This window comes from Urocitellus parryii, chromosome 15 (genome assembly GCF_045843805.1).
Source record: "Urocitellus parryii isolate mUroPar1 chromosome 15, mUroPar1.hap1, whole genome shotgun sequence".
Taxonomy (NCBI): Eukaryota; Metazoa; Chordata; class Mammalia; order Rodentia; family Sciuridae; genus Urocitellus; species Urocitellus parryii.
In genome coordinates, this window is record NC_135545.1 from 24564103 (window position 1) to 24580797 (window position 16695).

Below are 16695 nucleotides of genomic sequence, written 5' to 3' on the forward strand. Positions count from 1 at the left end.
TCTTTGGCTTAAAAAGGCAAAGCATTAATCTTTAGAAGAGGTTCATGAAGTAGGTATCATTATTTATGTAGAGACTCAGGAACTTGCCCAGGGTTATTCAGAGCAAGGATTTGAACCCAGGTTAGTCTTAAGTCTAAAGTGTCTTCTTCTCACTTCACAGGTTGCTTCACACATGTGTATGTGCACACATGCACACACACATACCCGCACACACACACCCATACTCCTCTCACCCTCTTGACTGTAGATACTCATGTGTCACTCTAAAATTAAAATAAAAATTCAATGAGTGAAGAATAAAGATTTCCCCTAAATTTCCACTGAAGATACCTAATGAGTACACATTTTCTAGTTATTATTCCTGAGGTTGTGGTAAGTCACCCCTACCCTTTTATTTAAAGGGCTTAATAAAACAAAAAGTTTTGTCACATATTTTTTACCTTTTAAACTACTTTGAGGGCATGAAATTTAAAAGCAGAATTAAAATATAGCTCAAATTTTGACCAAGTTTGGTTTATTTGAAATGACCAGTTTGCCACTTCCATGAGAATGTCAGACATTTAGTTATGAAATAGGTTTTCCATTCTAAAACTTATTTTCATGCATGTATTTTAACATACAAATTGCATTTTCTTTTTTTTTTTTTTTTTTGAGAATTTTTAATATTTATTTTTTAGTTCTCGGCGGACACAACATCTTTGTTGGTATGTGGTGCTGAGGATCGAACCCGGGCCGCACGCACGCCGGGCGAGCGCGCTACCGCTGAGCCACATCTCCAGCCCCCAAATTGCATTTTCTTAAATGTTATCATTGGATCTTATAGATTTCACCATTATTTATATAACCAAATCACCCTGCTCATAGTTCCATGGTGGTGGGTATCCCTAATACTATAATTATCTCCTCCTTTAGATTTTAAGGTCTTCTGATCAGAGGACCATATGCTCAGTTATATTCAATATAACTCGCTCAGAGCAGGTAGTTAGTTAGCTTTGTGTAATTTTGAACTGTCAAAGCTAAATATCAGCTAAATTACCAAGATGTCTGAATTATTTACATTGTACTTTTAGTAAAATATAATCTTAAATGGCATATTTTTCTTAAATATCACTCATTAACTAGTTTATACTATTTCAAGTATTCAGTGGTTATGATGGCCTTTTTTCTTTAAATTTCTTAAATAAAACCAGGTGTTTGCTCATTGTGTTTAACATTGTTTTTTAATGTCTGATATAACATTTTATTTATTTTTATTATTTGTATTTGTAGATGGACAACATATTTATTTATTTCATGTGGTGCTAAGGATTGAACCCAGTGCCTCACATGTGTTAGCCAAGCGCTCTGCCATTGAGCTACAGCCCCAGCCCTGTGTTTAACAATTAAAAAAAAAATTTTTTTTAAATTGTAGATGGACACAATACCTTTGCTTTTTTTATGTGGTACTGAGCATCGAAATAGTGCCTCACATGCAGTAGGCAAGTGCTCTACCACTGAGCCACAACTCCAGGCCCCCCACCCCCGCCATGTTTAACAATTTTTAAAAAAGGATTGAAGTCATTTTTTATAACTGTGTATAACGTTTTTACTTAAAAATTAATGAAAAGTAACACAAATCTCTACTAGTCAATAATCCAGATAACACTCCTAAAATATCTGTGAATGTGGAATTATTTTTCACAAAATGTTTCAATAAAGAGGAGTATGGAGTTCTAAAACATATCATTTAATTTCATGGAAATAAATATCTAAATATTAAATATTGTCAAATATAAAAAAGTATTGCTGACTCGATTAAAGCCTGTGTTCCCATTACCCTTCCTATGTATCTTTAGTTTGATTTGTAATTATATTTTAATGTTTATGAATCTAAAAAATATATAGTATTATTTTAAAACTTTATCACTTATAAACCACTTTCCATCTTTTTATGGGATTCTAGTTGCTTTCACTTTTAAAATTTATTAATACTGCTGAAAATATTCTTGTATTCTCATTACACATATAAATGATGATTTCATTTGGGTATCTATCCAGAATTGTACTTACTATGTTTTAACATCACCTTTCAGCTTTAACAGAGTATGCTGACAAATGACTATAGCAATTTATGCTCCTAAAGCAGATTAGGAGTTTCCATTACTCACTTCTTGCTAACATCTCAAGAAATGTTCCCTGAACCACCCCTGCCTCCAGGGAAAATCTGTCAAGTTGCTTGTACTTTGCAGGTGTCTGTCCTAGTGTGACTTTTCCCAGAACTTTATATAAAGTCATATAGTACATAGCTTTTTTAGCATGATTTGTTTGAGAGTATTGCATTTGTCAAAAGAATGTCCCTTTTTAATGCTGAAAAGATTATACTGTCTGGATATGCCTGAGTCTATTCTTTTAACAGTGGAAGAAACCTGAACCTTTCTTTGCTTTTGATTATTATGGACAAAACTGCTATAAATATTTGCATGTTTATCATATGAACCACTTTCATTTCTCCTGGGTACACATTCAGAAAAAACCAGAGTCACATGGCAATTTTATAGGAAATTACCATGATGTTTTCCAGAGTGGTATATCATTTTGCATTCCCAAGAGGAATGTATCAGAGTTTCAGTTACTCTTTAGGTTTCCAGGATTCAGCATGTTTTCTTTCTTTTATTTTTTTTTTTTGGTGGAAGGTGGTGTCACTGTTTCCAAGATTAGTCTTAGTAAGCAAGCCTCCTGCCTCAACCTCCGGAGCCACCAAGTCTAGTCTGGTATTATTTTTTTTAAATAATCAGTTTTAATGGCGGTATATCATTGTGATATACTACTATCTCACTGTGGTCTTAATTTGCATTTTTGTAATGACTAAATGTTATTTGAATTGTCTGATAAAATTTTCCCACTTAAAAATTGCTGACCAGAAATATGGAAAAAATGTGCTCTATATGTGGAATATGAATTGTAATGCATTCTGCTGTCATGTATAACAAATTAGAATAAAAAAAATTTTAAATTAGGTTGTTGGGGCTAGGGCTGTGGCTCAGTGGTTGAGCGCTTGCCTCGCATGTGTGAAGCATTGGGTTCAATCCTCAGCACCACATAAAAATAAATAAAGGTGTTGTGTTCATCTACAACTAAAAAATATTTTAAAAGAATTGGATTGTGTGCATACTATTGAGTTTCAGTTCTGGAAAAAAGAAGTCTTCCAGAAAAAACGGTGATTTGCAAAAGCCTTTTCCCACCCAGTGGCTTTTCACTCAATAACATCCTTCACAGGGAAAAGCTTTTTATTTTGATGAGTCCAATTTATGCGTGCACGCACATACACACATTTTTCACTTATGGATAGTTCTTTGGTGTCCTATCTAAGAACTATCTAACCCAAAGTCATTTTTTTCTGGAGCTTGGGGTAAAGCTCAGTGGTAGATACCTAGCTAGCACAGAGGAGTTCAAGTTAGATCCCCAGCATTGGGGGAAAAGGAAGAAAAGATTTTCTCCTAGATACTTACAATTTAACGTTTATGGTTATAATATATATTTAGGTTTTGTGTGAGGTACTTTATAAATGTCAAAGTGCATTTTTTAAAACTGCAGACTTATATTGTTCCATCCCCATCTGCTGAAGACTACCCTAACTCCACTAACTGGTGTGTATATGTCAGAGAGCAATTAACCATGTTTACACAAATCTAATCTCTTGGGTTATTTATTTTGTTCCATTGACCTGTACCAATTTGTCAATATCACATTATCTTGATTACTGAAGTTTTACAGTAAGTCTCCATCTTCCATCTTCATTCTTTAACAGTATTATTTACTTACCATTAAGTTCTAGAATTAGTTTCTTAATATTTACAAAAGTATGACTGGGATTTTGATGGGAATTGTGTTCAGCTATACAAATCAATTCTGAAGAACTGATATTTTAGTGTTACAGAGTCTATTAATACATATACACAGTGCATCTCTTCATTTAGGTCTCTAAATCTTTTTAATCAGTGTTCTACACATTTTCAGTTTATGGATGGTGCATATACTTGTAAGAAGCTTTTTAGAAACGGTACTGTTTTCTTAATTTTCAACTGACTGGTATCAATAGTAAATAATAAGACAGACTTAGTATATTTTGTATATTGGTTTTATATCCTGCAAACTTGCTAAACTCATTTTTGTTTCAGGAATTTAAAATTTTTTTTGGTAGAGTTAATGGAATTTTTTATACAGATAATCAATCACGTTAATCTACAAAGACAGTATATTTTTCCTTTTTGCACTGGCTACAATTTCTAGTACGATGTTGAATAGGAGTTAGTTACAAATTCCAAAGGGACAAGTATTCAAGTTTTCACCATTAAATGTGATATTAGCAGGAGGCTTTTGTAGATATCCTTAATCAGGTTATGCAAACTTTTTTGAGATTTATTTTTATTGCGAATGAAATAAAAAATACTGAATTCTAACAAATGGTCAATTTTTAAGGTCAATTTTAGCTCTTTTATGGTGAATTATATTTTTTTAGATGCTGAATCAGTCTTGCATTTATAGGATAAACCACTCTTCACTGTGATATAGTATACTTTTTATACATTGCTATATCAGATTTACTAATCTTTTGTTGAGGGTTTTGGCATCGTTTTCTTAATGAATTGATAAGTAGTTTCCTTACATCTCTGGTGATATCAGAGTACTGTGTTTTATAAAATTAGTTTACATTGTACCCTCCTCTTTCATTTCTTGGAAGCGACTGTAAAGAACAGGCATCATATCTTTCTTAGATGTTTGGTACAATTTGCTGGCAAATCCATCTAGGCCTGGGTTTTGTTAGATTTTAAATTATGAATTCAATATTTGAATAAATATGGGATGATTTACTTCATATAGTTATTGGATACTTTTGGTAGCATGTAGATTTTTAAGGAATTTGACTACATTCAGTCATGTGATGTTTGAGCATAGAGTTGTACTATATTTTATTATTATTTTTTAACGGGTAGAATGATAGCCTCTCTTTCACTCTTGATATTGGTAAGATGGTTTATATTTGCCCAGACATTTGTTGTTCATTAACTTTCACTCATGAAGTTCCATGACGCTCCAACCCTCCACCTGTCCCCTCTGGGTATTGGAGATTAAATAATCCCCAGCCCTTTTTGAAACACGAAGTTGCTGAGGATTATCTTAAACTTTCCATCCTCCTGCCTTGGCATCCCCAGGGTGTCTCCCACCATGTTAGGCTCCACAGCATTTTTGAGACAGGGTTTTGCTATTTTGCTTAGTGTCCCACTAAGTTGTTGAGGCTAGCCTCAAACTTATTATCCTTCTTCCTAACAGCCCCAGACTTATAGGAGTGTGCCAATGCATCATGCTAATTCCATCATTCTTTCTAATATTATTTCTCTTTTCTCTAAAGAACTTCATTTAGTAATTTCTTTTATAACAGGCCTATAGACAAATTTTCTTCGTCACTCTTCACCAGAGTGTGCCTTCATTTTGCCCTCATTCCAGTTTTTTTTTTCTTCTCCTGGCACTCAAAAAGATTTTGAACTATCATCTTTGGTTTTCATGATTTTCTACAGATAAACCCAATCATTATCATCACTGCTTCCTTAGAAAGCACCATTCTTGTCTGGCTGATTTTAAGATCTCAATCTTTGGTTTCAAATAATTTGGTTTTGATGTGTGTAGGTAGGCCTTGGTTTATTTAAATTTTATTTCATTTTATTTGTAACTTTTTTATCCTCTTTGGTATTCACTGAGCTTCTTACATCTAAAAATTCATGTCTTTCACTAAATTTGGAACCTTTTAGCAAGTATTTCTTGAAGTATTTGTTCTTTACTAATCTCTGTTCCTTCTAGAATTTAAAACGATATGTTAGGCTTAGTGAAATTGTCATACAGGCTTCTTAATTGGTTCTCAATATATTTTTTTTTTTGTATTTCAGATTGGACAATTTTTAACAAGTTATCTTTTAACTGACTGTCTATCACCTCCATTCTGATAGAAATTACATATAATAAGTATTTCTGAAAACTTCAGATATATTTCTCTTTTGCTTGTATACTTCATTCTTTTATACTAGTAAAGAACTGTTTGATATTCTCTTATGATAACCTAAAACACTTATTAACAAAAAAAGAAGACAGAATAAATTATATACCCACTTATCCCAAGTTTAACAATTATCATTTCAATCTTATTTAAACTTTATCTGTGTCTCTCCTCACTTCTGCCCCTTACCTATTAGACTAATCCCATTTAATCTATAAATAGTTCCATTATGTAGTGTTAAAGTCACTTAAAAAGTAACCTCTACACTATTATCAAACCAGCCAATTTCTTAATATCAAACACAGTGTTTGAACTTCTAATTGTCTCTTAATGTCATTAGCTCCTCCCTGCCATTTATAATTTGTTGTACTGGTTGATCCCATATCTTGACCATTGTGAATAATGCTGCAAAAATATAAAGGTGCAATTATCTGTGTGACATACTGATTTCTCTTCCTTTGGATATGTGCTATGTGGCAGAATTGGTGGATCATATATTATATCAAAACTATTCTTACTTTTTTTTCTGAGAAAATGTCACTGTTTCTGTAATAGTGGTAACTAATTTACATTCCCACTAATGATGTATAAAAACTCCTCTTTCTCTACTTCCTCCTCAACATTTGTTGATTTTGGTATTTTATAATGGCTATTGTAACACTAAGATATCTTACTGTAGTTTTTGATTTGCATTTCCCTGATAATTAGCGATGCTAAGCATTTTCTCATATACTTGTTGGTAATTTGTGTATCTTCTTTTGAGAAAGGTTTATTCAGATTACTTGACCATTTTTTTTTGGCTCGAGTTCCTTAAAGAGTTTTTAACCTTTGCTGTAGTTTATTTATGACGTTTTCCAATTCTGATTTTATGTGGATGTGTCTTTTTTCCTAGATTAATTTGCCAGTGAATTGCTTATTGTTATCCTTCACAAAGAGCTAATTTTTGGTTTTGTTGATTTTTAAAGAATTTATTTCTGCTTTTAAAATCATTATCTTTCTTCAGATTTGTCATTTTTAAATGTCTTCAGTTGAATCTTAGCTCATTAAATTTCAAGCTTTTTTCCTTCTAATGGAAGTGTGTATGGTCGTAAAAGTTCTCAAAATACTGGTGTATAGCTGCATCCTACAACTTTTTTTTTTAAATAAATGGATACAATACATTTGTTTATCTTTTATGTGGTGCTGAGCATCGAACCCAGTGCCTCACACATGCTAGGCAAGCATGCTACCACTGAGCCCCAGCCCTAGCCCCCTACAACTTTTTGACATGTGGTATTTATTTTATTGAGTTTTAAATGTTTTCAGATTTCTATCCTGATTTCTTCTGATCTATGAATAAGTAGAATATTATTCAGTTTCCAAATATATGAACAAATTGCCAAATATATAATGTTGTAAAGTAATTTCTTGGTTGCCGATTCCTAGTTTAATTGTATTTTTTTTCAAAGAAAGCTCTGCATAATCCCAAGCACTGGTGTATGTTCAAATTTCCTTTATTAGCCAACTCTATAGACTAGTTTTGATAAATGTTTCACACGTAGAGAATGAATGTTCTCTGGATGTTCTGTGCAAGATACATGTCGATTAGGTATACTTGTGTTGTTTAAATCTTTTGAGCCTTAATAACTTTTTTGTACATTTGGTCAATTAATCATTAAGAAGAAAAATATGTTCCCATTGTAACTTTGGATTTCTTACTTTTCCCCTGACAATGATGAATCTGTAGCTTAAACATTTTGAGGCTCCATTAATTTGTAATAATTTTACATTATTTTAACTTCTTTGTAAATTGGTGACCTTCTTGATTTTTATTTTTATAGTTCCATCCATTCTCTTTTGGTATTTGCCTGTTATTTTTTAATTTTCCATTTTCAAAATTTCCTGTAAGCAGGATATATTTGGATTTTTAACTTTAGCATTTGCTTCATTTATTATTTTTGCCTAGAATTACCTCAATATTGCCCTCATTTTTGAATCATAAAATATAATATGGAAATGGAGGTTGTCAGTCATTATTTTTCCTCTCAAAATTTTGAAGATATTATTCTGTTGTTGTTGAGCTTCTGTTTTGCTATCGATGGTGCTAGTGACAATCTAAACAGCATCCTTTTGGAGACAATCTGATTGTTTTGTCTACTCTTATCTCAAGGATAGGTTGTGGGCACAGGTGTTTTCTTTTGGATGTGTGAGATTATCATTCATAAAATTGTGGTTTATGAATGGCAACTCTGTAGCCTTATTGGTTATTCTGGACTTATTTTTTGCTAGATGCCTCAAAAGGTTTTATGAGCCTAGGACCATTTTGTTAATTTTGGGGCTCCATGGTTCCTGGATTGAGCAGGGAATGTAAACTCATATCCCAAAAGTAAAGACACATTTCTAGTGAGAGTCCTAGGGGAACCCAGCCTTACCTCCAACCCCATTCTAAGAACAAGCCCATAAAAATACATTCTTTGTCACTGACATGTGCCAGTAGATATATTTTTTAATTAAAACAATTTTTAGAATTGTATATGAACAAAAACCTTTATTTTGTTTATTTATTTTTATGTTGTGCTGAGGATTGAAAGCAGTGCCTCACACATGTAAGTAAGCACTCAACTGTTGAGCCACAACCCCAGCCCCAGTAGATATATTTTTTTAAATTTACCCTTTCACATCAGTCATCTCCCTCTAAGGGTTCTAGTTCTAAGCCACTTAGGGCCTCACTAAGTTGCTGAGGTTGGCTTTGAACTTGCAATTCCCCTGCCTCAGCCTCCCCAGCCATTGTGATTAGAGGCGTGCATCACCATGTCCAGCTGTAAATCTGATTTTCATAATTCTTTTAAAGGTATGTTCTCCCACCCCGACTCTCTTCATAAACATATATTAAATCTAATTTTTGACTCTGTTGATATTCCTTAATTAGCAATCAATCTCAACCTGTTAAGAGTTATTTACAACATTCTTCTCTGAGGTACTTCTAAATGAAAGCGCTACATAATTAGTAGAGGACAGCTGATGTGTAAGAACACAGAATTCAACATATTTTACACTGGTTAGTATAACCAACTCTGAGACCTCCAAGAAGACTCTAACCTCTTGAAGCCTAATTTTCTTAACCAAACAAAATATTTTTAATGATAAACTGATCAATATTTGTACTCACCATTAGGAACCTACAGATTTTAAGATCTTTTTTTTTTTTTTTTAAATGAGGTCTTGCTATATTGCCTGGGCTGGACTTGCTATCCTCCTGTCTCAACCTTCACGGTAGGTGGGAACACAGATATACGACACGAAGTCCAACTAGATTTTTAGAATCTTAGACTTTTAAAATTAAGAACCTTAATGTATGTGTAAACTTCCTGAAATTTATATTTGTTTATTTAACTCTAACAGTGCTGGTGCCCAATAAAGTAAGTGAAGTAAAATTAAAGTTTTTTTTAAAAAGTTGTAGTGTTGTAGTATCAATTTATATAATCAACAAATATTTGCATGAACAAAAGCAACAATTTATACAAATCACATCTTATGTTCTTCCCTGAAGTGACTCAATACATAATAATACCTTAGCTTTTGGAGTAGCTTTAATTGTCCATATGCAATCAACTGCTTGGCCAGGTTTTGTTTTCTCTTCTTGTTCTACCTGACTAGAACGTACTATTCCATCTGCTCCTGAGAGCTCGAACTGGCAATCTAGAGAGAATAAATGAATGACGTTCAAAGGAAAACAAGACTGATCAAAAATGCCATGGGGAAAAAGAGGTAATATACTAAACCTGGGATGGGATTTAAAATACCTCCTAGGTAAGTAAAGTCTGGATCTGTAACAGAAAAAAGAAGAAAGTTATTCGTATTGAATTACTTTAAGTCTTAAATATTAGTTTACCTCAACAGTACATTTATGAACTCACTTACAGAATCAATATTTAATGATGATGTTCATATTTTTGATCCCATCATGAATTAATAACTTATGCTGCTTGAAAACTCACATAAATTACCAAAAGTAGTAGTCTGTTGACCAATGAAGGAATAAACAAAATGTGGTAACACAAGGGAATATTAGTGCAACCTTTAAAAATAAATGAAAGTTATTTTGGCTGAATCACATTAAAATTTGTCTTAATTTTTTTGCATAGTAAGAGTAGTGGCGATAGTTGCAAAACATTGTGAATGTACATAATGCCACCAAATTGGAGATTTATGAATGGTTAAAGAGTAAATTTTATGCTATGTACATTTTACCACAAGAAATTTTTAAAAATTACAGACAGGGGTTTCTTTAAATACTACCTTAAAGTTCAGATATGACCTGCATTCACCAAAATACTAGAATAAAAAAAACTGCTGGAGAGTCAAAAATGTCTCAGAATCCTTATCTTGGAAAACCTATTTCATACATAGTTTATTTTATGTAATGGGATGCTCAATTCTTGTTAAAACTGTCTTTTAATTCCAGACACTTTAGAAAGTTATTAAACTACAAATTGGAAAAAAGTGGAAATAAATTAGGAGCTTTATTTAGAATACGTCTCAGGGACTGTCCTTTTTAAACTTAAACTCATCCTTGCTAAAAGGCGACAACTAATAGGACACTACAGCCCTTTTGCAGAAAAATGTCAAAAGTAAATTTAAACCTTAAGTGGTACTGGGTGAAAAAGTCAGGAGCTAACTGGCAAGTTAATCAGAATTCTTCATATGAAGGAAAGAATTTTAAGGTTTTATCCTTATTGTTTTAAAATTCTTACAATTATCTAGTTAAATCCAGGAAGTAATATTGATTGAGAGCCTCTATCTTAACAACATTAGAGAATTTCATTAAAAGACAATAATTTCTTACAACTGTTAATAGTTTTCTTTTAGATTTACCACTCCCTAGACAAAATTTATTTTATACTATAGGGGTAGAAAAGATGGTGGAATGAGATGAACATCATTACCCTTAATTGCATGAATGGGGCGTCTCTAAATCATGTACAACTAGAGAATCAAAATGTTGTGCTCCATTTGTGTATGATGAATTGAAATGCATTCTATCATGTACAATTAAGTGGAACAAATAAAAATGATAATAAAATAATAACAAAAAATTTATTTTATAAACATGACTTTTAATAACAGCAAATATAGCCACATTTTAGCAAATTATGCCTATTTATTTTGACATGGAACATCTTCCTTTCTTCTAACAATGAAACTGCAGAATCTTTACTTTCCATAACATTTACTGACCTAAGTTATTTTTATTTTTTGGGCAAACAAATAATGTTCTGACTGTTCTCACAGCATTCTTAGGAACCAGAGGTAGGTAAGACCCTATAATAGGTTGGACAGTGCCCCCTCCCAATACATCTACATCAGAATCCCCATAACCTGTATAACCTTATATTTTTTAAAAAGCAAATATTACAAGATGAAAGATATAATTAAGATTTTAAGAGGAGAAAGAGATGTGAAGATGGAGATTGAGATTGGAGCAATATGGCTATGATACCAGAAGTGTTGGAGCAGCTACCAGAAGCTAGAAGAGACAAAGAATAGATTTTCCCCTAGAGTTCCTAGATGGAGTAAGGTCCTGGTAGATTGAACTTTTGATCTCCGAACTATGAGGATATATTTTTATTGTTTAAGTGTCCAAATTTGTAGTGATTAATTATGTCAGTCTCAGGAAACTAATACAGTAGGTATTACCCCTTTCACCAATGGCAAATATCAGGTACAACTCTGTGCTTAGGTCTTACAGCTATTAGGTGACAGAAAAAAGACTCAAACCCAGATCTTTTACCTACAAATGCAGAACAGTATTTTTCTATTGCTCATTATTTTCAAGAGCATTTATTCAAATGAGTGGCTAAGTCAAATCAGTCCAATAAAAAACCTGCCAAAATTTTTGTGGGGATTGTGAAAACCAAACAATATGTTGAAATTATTTAAAAATACATTTATTTTGATATTGTGGACCTTAAGTATGTGTTTTATAAAACACAAGAAAAAAAAGAAAATGTGATATCATCTGTATTATGCCTCAAAATTCAAATGATATGGTTCTAGTTCCAAGTTTTATTAAGGTTTATTTGTTCATAGACTAATTTCCTTTTCACCTTGAGAATCCCTTTAAAGTCTTGATCTTATTAACTTGACCAAATTATCTCTTTTCTAGCCTTAGGATTCTGCAATCAGGGTGAGATACTCAACCACTGAAAAGATTATTCTTTACCTGGAATAAATGAGTATTTTGCACGAAATCCCAGTCCTTCAAGTTCTTCATCAGAACTAAACTTAATCCACATGAATCTCCCTGTTGACCTGATTAATGGAGGGCTTTTCATGCCACAGTAACGATCTATAAGAGGAGAGAAACCAAATGGCCCATCTCGAACTTCCAAGTGATCAAACCGACATTCAAATGATGGCTCTATATAATAATGTTCATCAAAGGTCAACTCTATTCTTTGACGTGGAGCAGCTATAAAACAAAAGCAAGCAAATCAGGGCAACAGAAATGGAAATATATAAATGTACAAACAAATGAGAAAAACAGAACAATCACTCTAATGCTTCATAGATAAGGATCATAATGAGAATTTTTATAGGTCACAATAAATGTCATATTTTACAATACTAATAATGTACTCTATAGAACTATTGTAACCTTCTCTTTGGCAAATGCTGTTTATTAAATTAAATGTATATGACTGATTAAAATTGAAGCTTCGAAAAGTTATTGGTTACTTATTTCATGAGATAAAATATATCATGACACACAAAAGAATAAGCAGAAGAAATGAAGGGAATTCACTAATTTGGACATAAATTTGCATGAAGACTAATAAAAAATGCCAGTAAGTTTAGGTTTTTATCAGAGGAATTTCTCATATGTACTGATGCACTTAACTGAATCATAATTTAGGAGATTCAAAATTCTCATGAAATTTCAATTATCATTTTGTTAATGTATTCAATATTTAGAAATACTAATCATTACTAGAGTTTAATTCAAATATAAATTTTGTTCAAACTGGCTTAAACATGGTATTTTTACCAATGCAGTTAATTTTGCAACAAAGCAGAAAATTCATCCAATAAAAAAATTGGCCAAATACCTTCCAAAATGTAGATACACTCCTTGTTTGGTGGATATGACTCAGGATAATTTGGTGAAGCAAAATGACCTCCATTACTGGTTCGAATCCAAATGCCACACTGGGTTACAGGAATGTGTTTGATTCCAATATTTTGTCCATCTTAGGGAAAAAATAGCATTTAAACATAATTAGAGTAAAGCAGAATAGCATTCTTCTTTTTCCCCAACAACTTTCCAAACAATTGCCCACTCTGTAATATATATATAAAATTTTGTAAGAACCACTGCCAAATTTAGTTCAACAAACTGAGCACAGAACGAAGTAAGATTGTGTATGCTGTGCTTGCTAGAGGAACTTTGTGCTGGAGGATAAGTTTGCCATGTAGAGAATATAGAAAAACCATATAAGAGAATCTGATAAATCAGTAAAATTTAATAAAATTCAGTTCTGACATAAAAATAAAAGGATCTATGGAGTTATCTCTGGCATCTTTGTATTTAGTTTAACACAAAAGTCAAATAAGATTCAAAGATTACAGAAAGATTTTAAAGACTGTAGTTGAACACAAGTATTCAGTTCTGCTCCCTCCTCAAGTTCCACTTAAAAAGCAGTAAAAGGATTTTTTTAAGGGCATAAACTTGTAAGTACAAGGAGGTAGATACAAAAGAAATAACTGGTAGTTCTAGAAGTAGAGTGAGGGGTTATGTGAAACTGGTAATTTTAATAATATGACGCTGTTTATATATACATAGTCTGTATATGAATTGTTTCATATACTTTAGCTTCTCCACAAATCTAGGCAGCTGCTGCTCATATATTATTTCTTTGGAGAAGGTAAAACAGAGTTAATGGAATAGGAGACCTCAGGTGTAGCTGAGGATAAAAATGCCCATGGACTGATTAGTGAGTGCTAACACACTGAATGACACTCCCGGGCTTCTACTACTGGGCTCACCAAAGGCCTCAGTGAGTTACGGAGTCTCTAATTGGGAAATGCAAAGATTCTTTCCTGGGAAATCTAATCATTCTTAAAGATTCAATGATGCAGACCTAGGAGATACCCAATGTCAGGACATTCCACAGTGAGGGCCACAGCAGATAATCCTTACTTACACCTGGCAGACTGCTAATGAGCAGTTTTTCAGTGCCCCTCTTAAAATCTGAACAGATGTTCAGTAATCACTGAATATTTAAAGCCACTAATTTGAAAATCAGACCCAAACAAAGAGAGAAAAAGCAACTCTAAGGAAACAAAGACTGTAAGAAAAATATTTTTTTTAAAGACAGTAACAACATAAAACTTTAATCTGAGAAAGAGAAAAGCAAATACATGAATAAAACAAGAACAAGGACATTCTTTTAAAAAGCTTATGTATAAAACAAGAATGCATCCAAAAACAGAAGAAATGAAAATATTAGAAAAAGTTTTGGGCCAATCTGACCTCTGTCTGTGGTTGTGCATAAAGTCTTACTGAATATATGCATGCCCATCATGTATATGTATTGTCTGTGGCTACTTTCACACCAACAGCAGAGCTGAGTAGGTGTGCCAGAGACTGTATGGTCTTAAATACTTATTATCTGAATGTTTACAGAAAAAGTTTCCTAATTCCTGGTCTACAGAATAAAGCCGAGGAAGTCACCCAGCACGTGGAACAAAAAGACAGATGGAAAAACAAACAAACAAACAACAATAGAGCCATAACTAAATAATGGCATTCCTAAAGAGAGAGAACGGAGAAAATGGAGGGAGGAGAGATTTTGAAAAATTTAACAAAACCCCCAAATTTCCAAAACCAAATGCAAAATTCATATTGAAAAAACTTGGTGAGTAACTTAATATAAACCCTGAATACTGATCTAACTAGAATATAACTATATTGAGAAGGGTGGTAAAAATGGAAGAGAACATTGTGGATGGGGGTGAACAGTAGGTGTGTCAAAGAGCTAAATTATTCACCTTCCATGGTGAGAAATCAGTATCAGATGTTTAAAATTGAAATAATCAAGAAATAGAAGAACAGCATGTTACTTAAAGATATGAGAGAAAATTCCAAACAATCAGTTTAAAAAAGTAGTTATTTATATTGAGCAAGAAGGTGGTTGTGGTAGGCTAGGAGGAGGACTGGTTTTTTTCCTATTTAGTACATTTGGATTTTTATCATGTACGTGTATAACTGACAAAAATAAAGAACAATTAGGGTTATAAGGAAATGTACCCAACTATGACATGAAATTCTGGCTCAAAAACACACTAATCTTTTTTTCTACATCAGGATACTTAGAATAGGACCAAAGAGCTTCAAATAAGGTATTGAGAAATGTTTCATTTGTTTTCACTGGAACAAGGGATTTTTTTATTTTTGCTTAGTGATAAAGTATGAATATCATTAAAATTTTACACATAATCCAGTGTGCTAGGAACTAGTAGTGATGCCAAAAATTTTTAATTTACCAGGAGAAGGTTTTTGTTGATGATTTAGTCTAGTTAACAAGTTACATCCAGTTAAATGAGGCTGATAGGTTGACAGAAAGCCTTAGGTTATTGGAATATGCAGAAGGATTATAGAAATAGTACTCAAATTTTTTTTCAGTCCTTTCAATTAAGCCATCCCACTGTTCTGGACAAGTAGTAAGTTATCATTGTAAGTACTTTACCTTGGGTCTTTTGGGCCACAGCGATCCCTTCCACTACAAGTATTGTTATCAATAACACTAGAGAAATAACAGAAAAGTAAAGTTAAAAATTGCATTTTTATGACATTTTACTAAGTCTACAAGGAGTATCAGATGATAATAAAAGATTAACTCACTATTTCTTACTAACAATGTTCACTCAAGAAAGTGTTAAGTGTTATGTTCTGATTTATATGTGACCCTTAAGACAACCTAAGATAAAACTGATTTTTATAATCATTTATTCAAGCACTAATAGATGTCATTTATTTTTCAACTTGGTATTTTAAAAAATAATTTAAAAACCTCAAAGCCCTAGAAAAATCAGAACAAATTAACACCAGAAGTAGTAGAAGACAGGAAGGAAATAATTAAAATCAGAGCTGAAATCAATGAAATTGAAAAATGAAACAACTGAAAAAACTGACAAAATGGAAAGTTGTTTCTTTGAAAAAAACAAATAAAACTGATAAACACATAGCCACATTAAGGAAGAGAAGGAGAGAGAAAACAGAGAAAACTCAAATTACTAAAATCTATGATGAAAGAGGAAATATCACACAGACTCTACAGAAATACAGAAGATAATTAGAAACTATTTTTTGAAAATTTGTACTCCAATAAAATAGAAAACATCGCAGGCATGGACAAATTTCTAGAGTCATATGATTTACCCAAATTGAATCAGGATGACATACACAAATTAAACAGATCAATTTCAAGAAATGAAATAGAAGATACCATCAAAAGCCTACTAACCAAGAAAACCCCAGGACCAGAAAAATTCACAGCTGAGTTCTACAAGACCTTCAAAGAAGAATACCAATACTCCTCAAAATATTCCATGAAATAGAAAAAGAAGGAAGATTTCCAAATTCATTCTATGAGGCCAATATCACTCTGATTCCAAAATCAGACAAA

General features: G+C 32.4%; 1 protein-coding gene across 2 annotated transcripts in view; it reads right to left on the reverse strand.

Annotated features, from left to right (window-relative positions):
* The window catches only part of Neto2 (neuropilin and tolloid like 2), a 38459-nt gene extending 22020 nt beyond the window's left edge, over positions 1-16439 (reverse strand). Inside the window, exons 1-6 of one of the 2 annotated variants that reach the window (XM_026406895.2) lie at positions 16409-16439; positions 15757-15813; positions 13117-13257; positions 12231-12479; positions 9811-9834; positions 9579-9706 (exon numbers count right to left, since the gene is read on the reverse strand). In XM_026406895.2, the coding sequence (XP_026262680.1) occupies positions 9579-9706; positions 9811-9834; positions 12231-12479; positions 13117-13257; positions 15757-15813; positions 16409-16439 (630 nt within the window). Of the gene's footprint in view, positions 1-9578; positions 9707-9789; positions 9835-12230; positions 12480-13116; positions 13258-15756; positions 15814-16408 lie in introns of both variants that reach the window. The other variant, XM_026406893.2, reaches the window with a different exon arrangement.
* Positions 16440-16695: the final 256 nt, after the last annotated feature.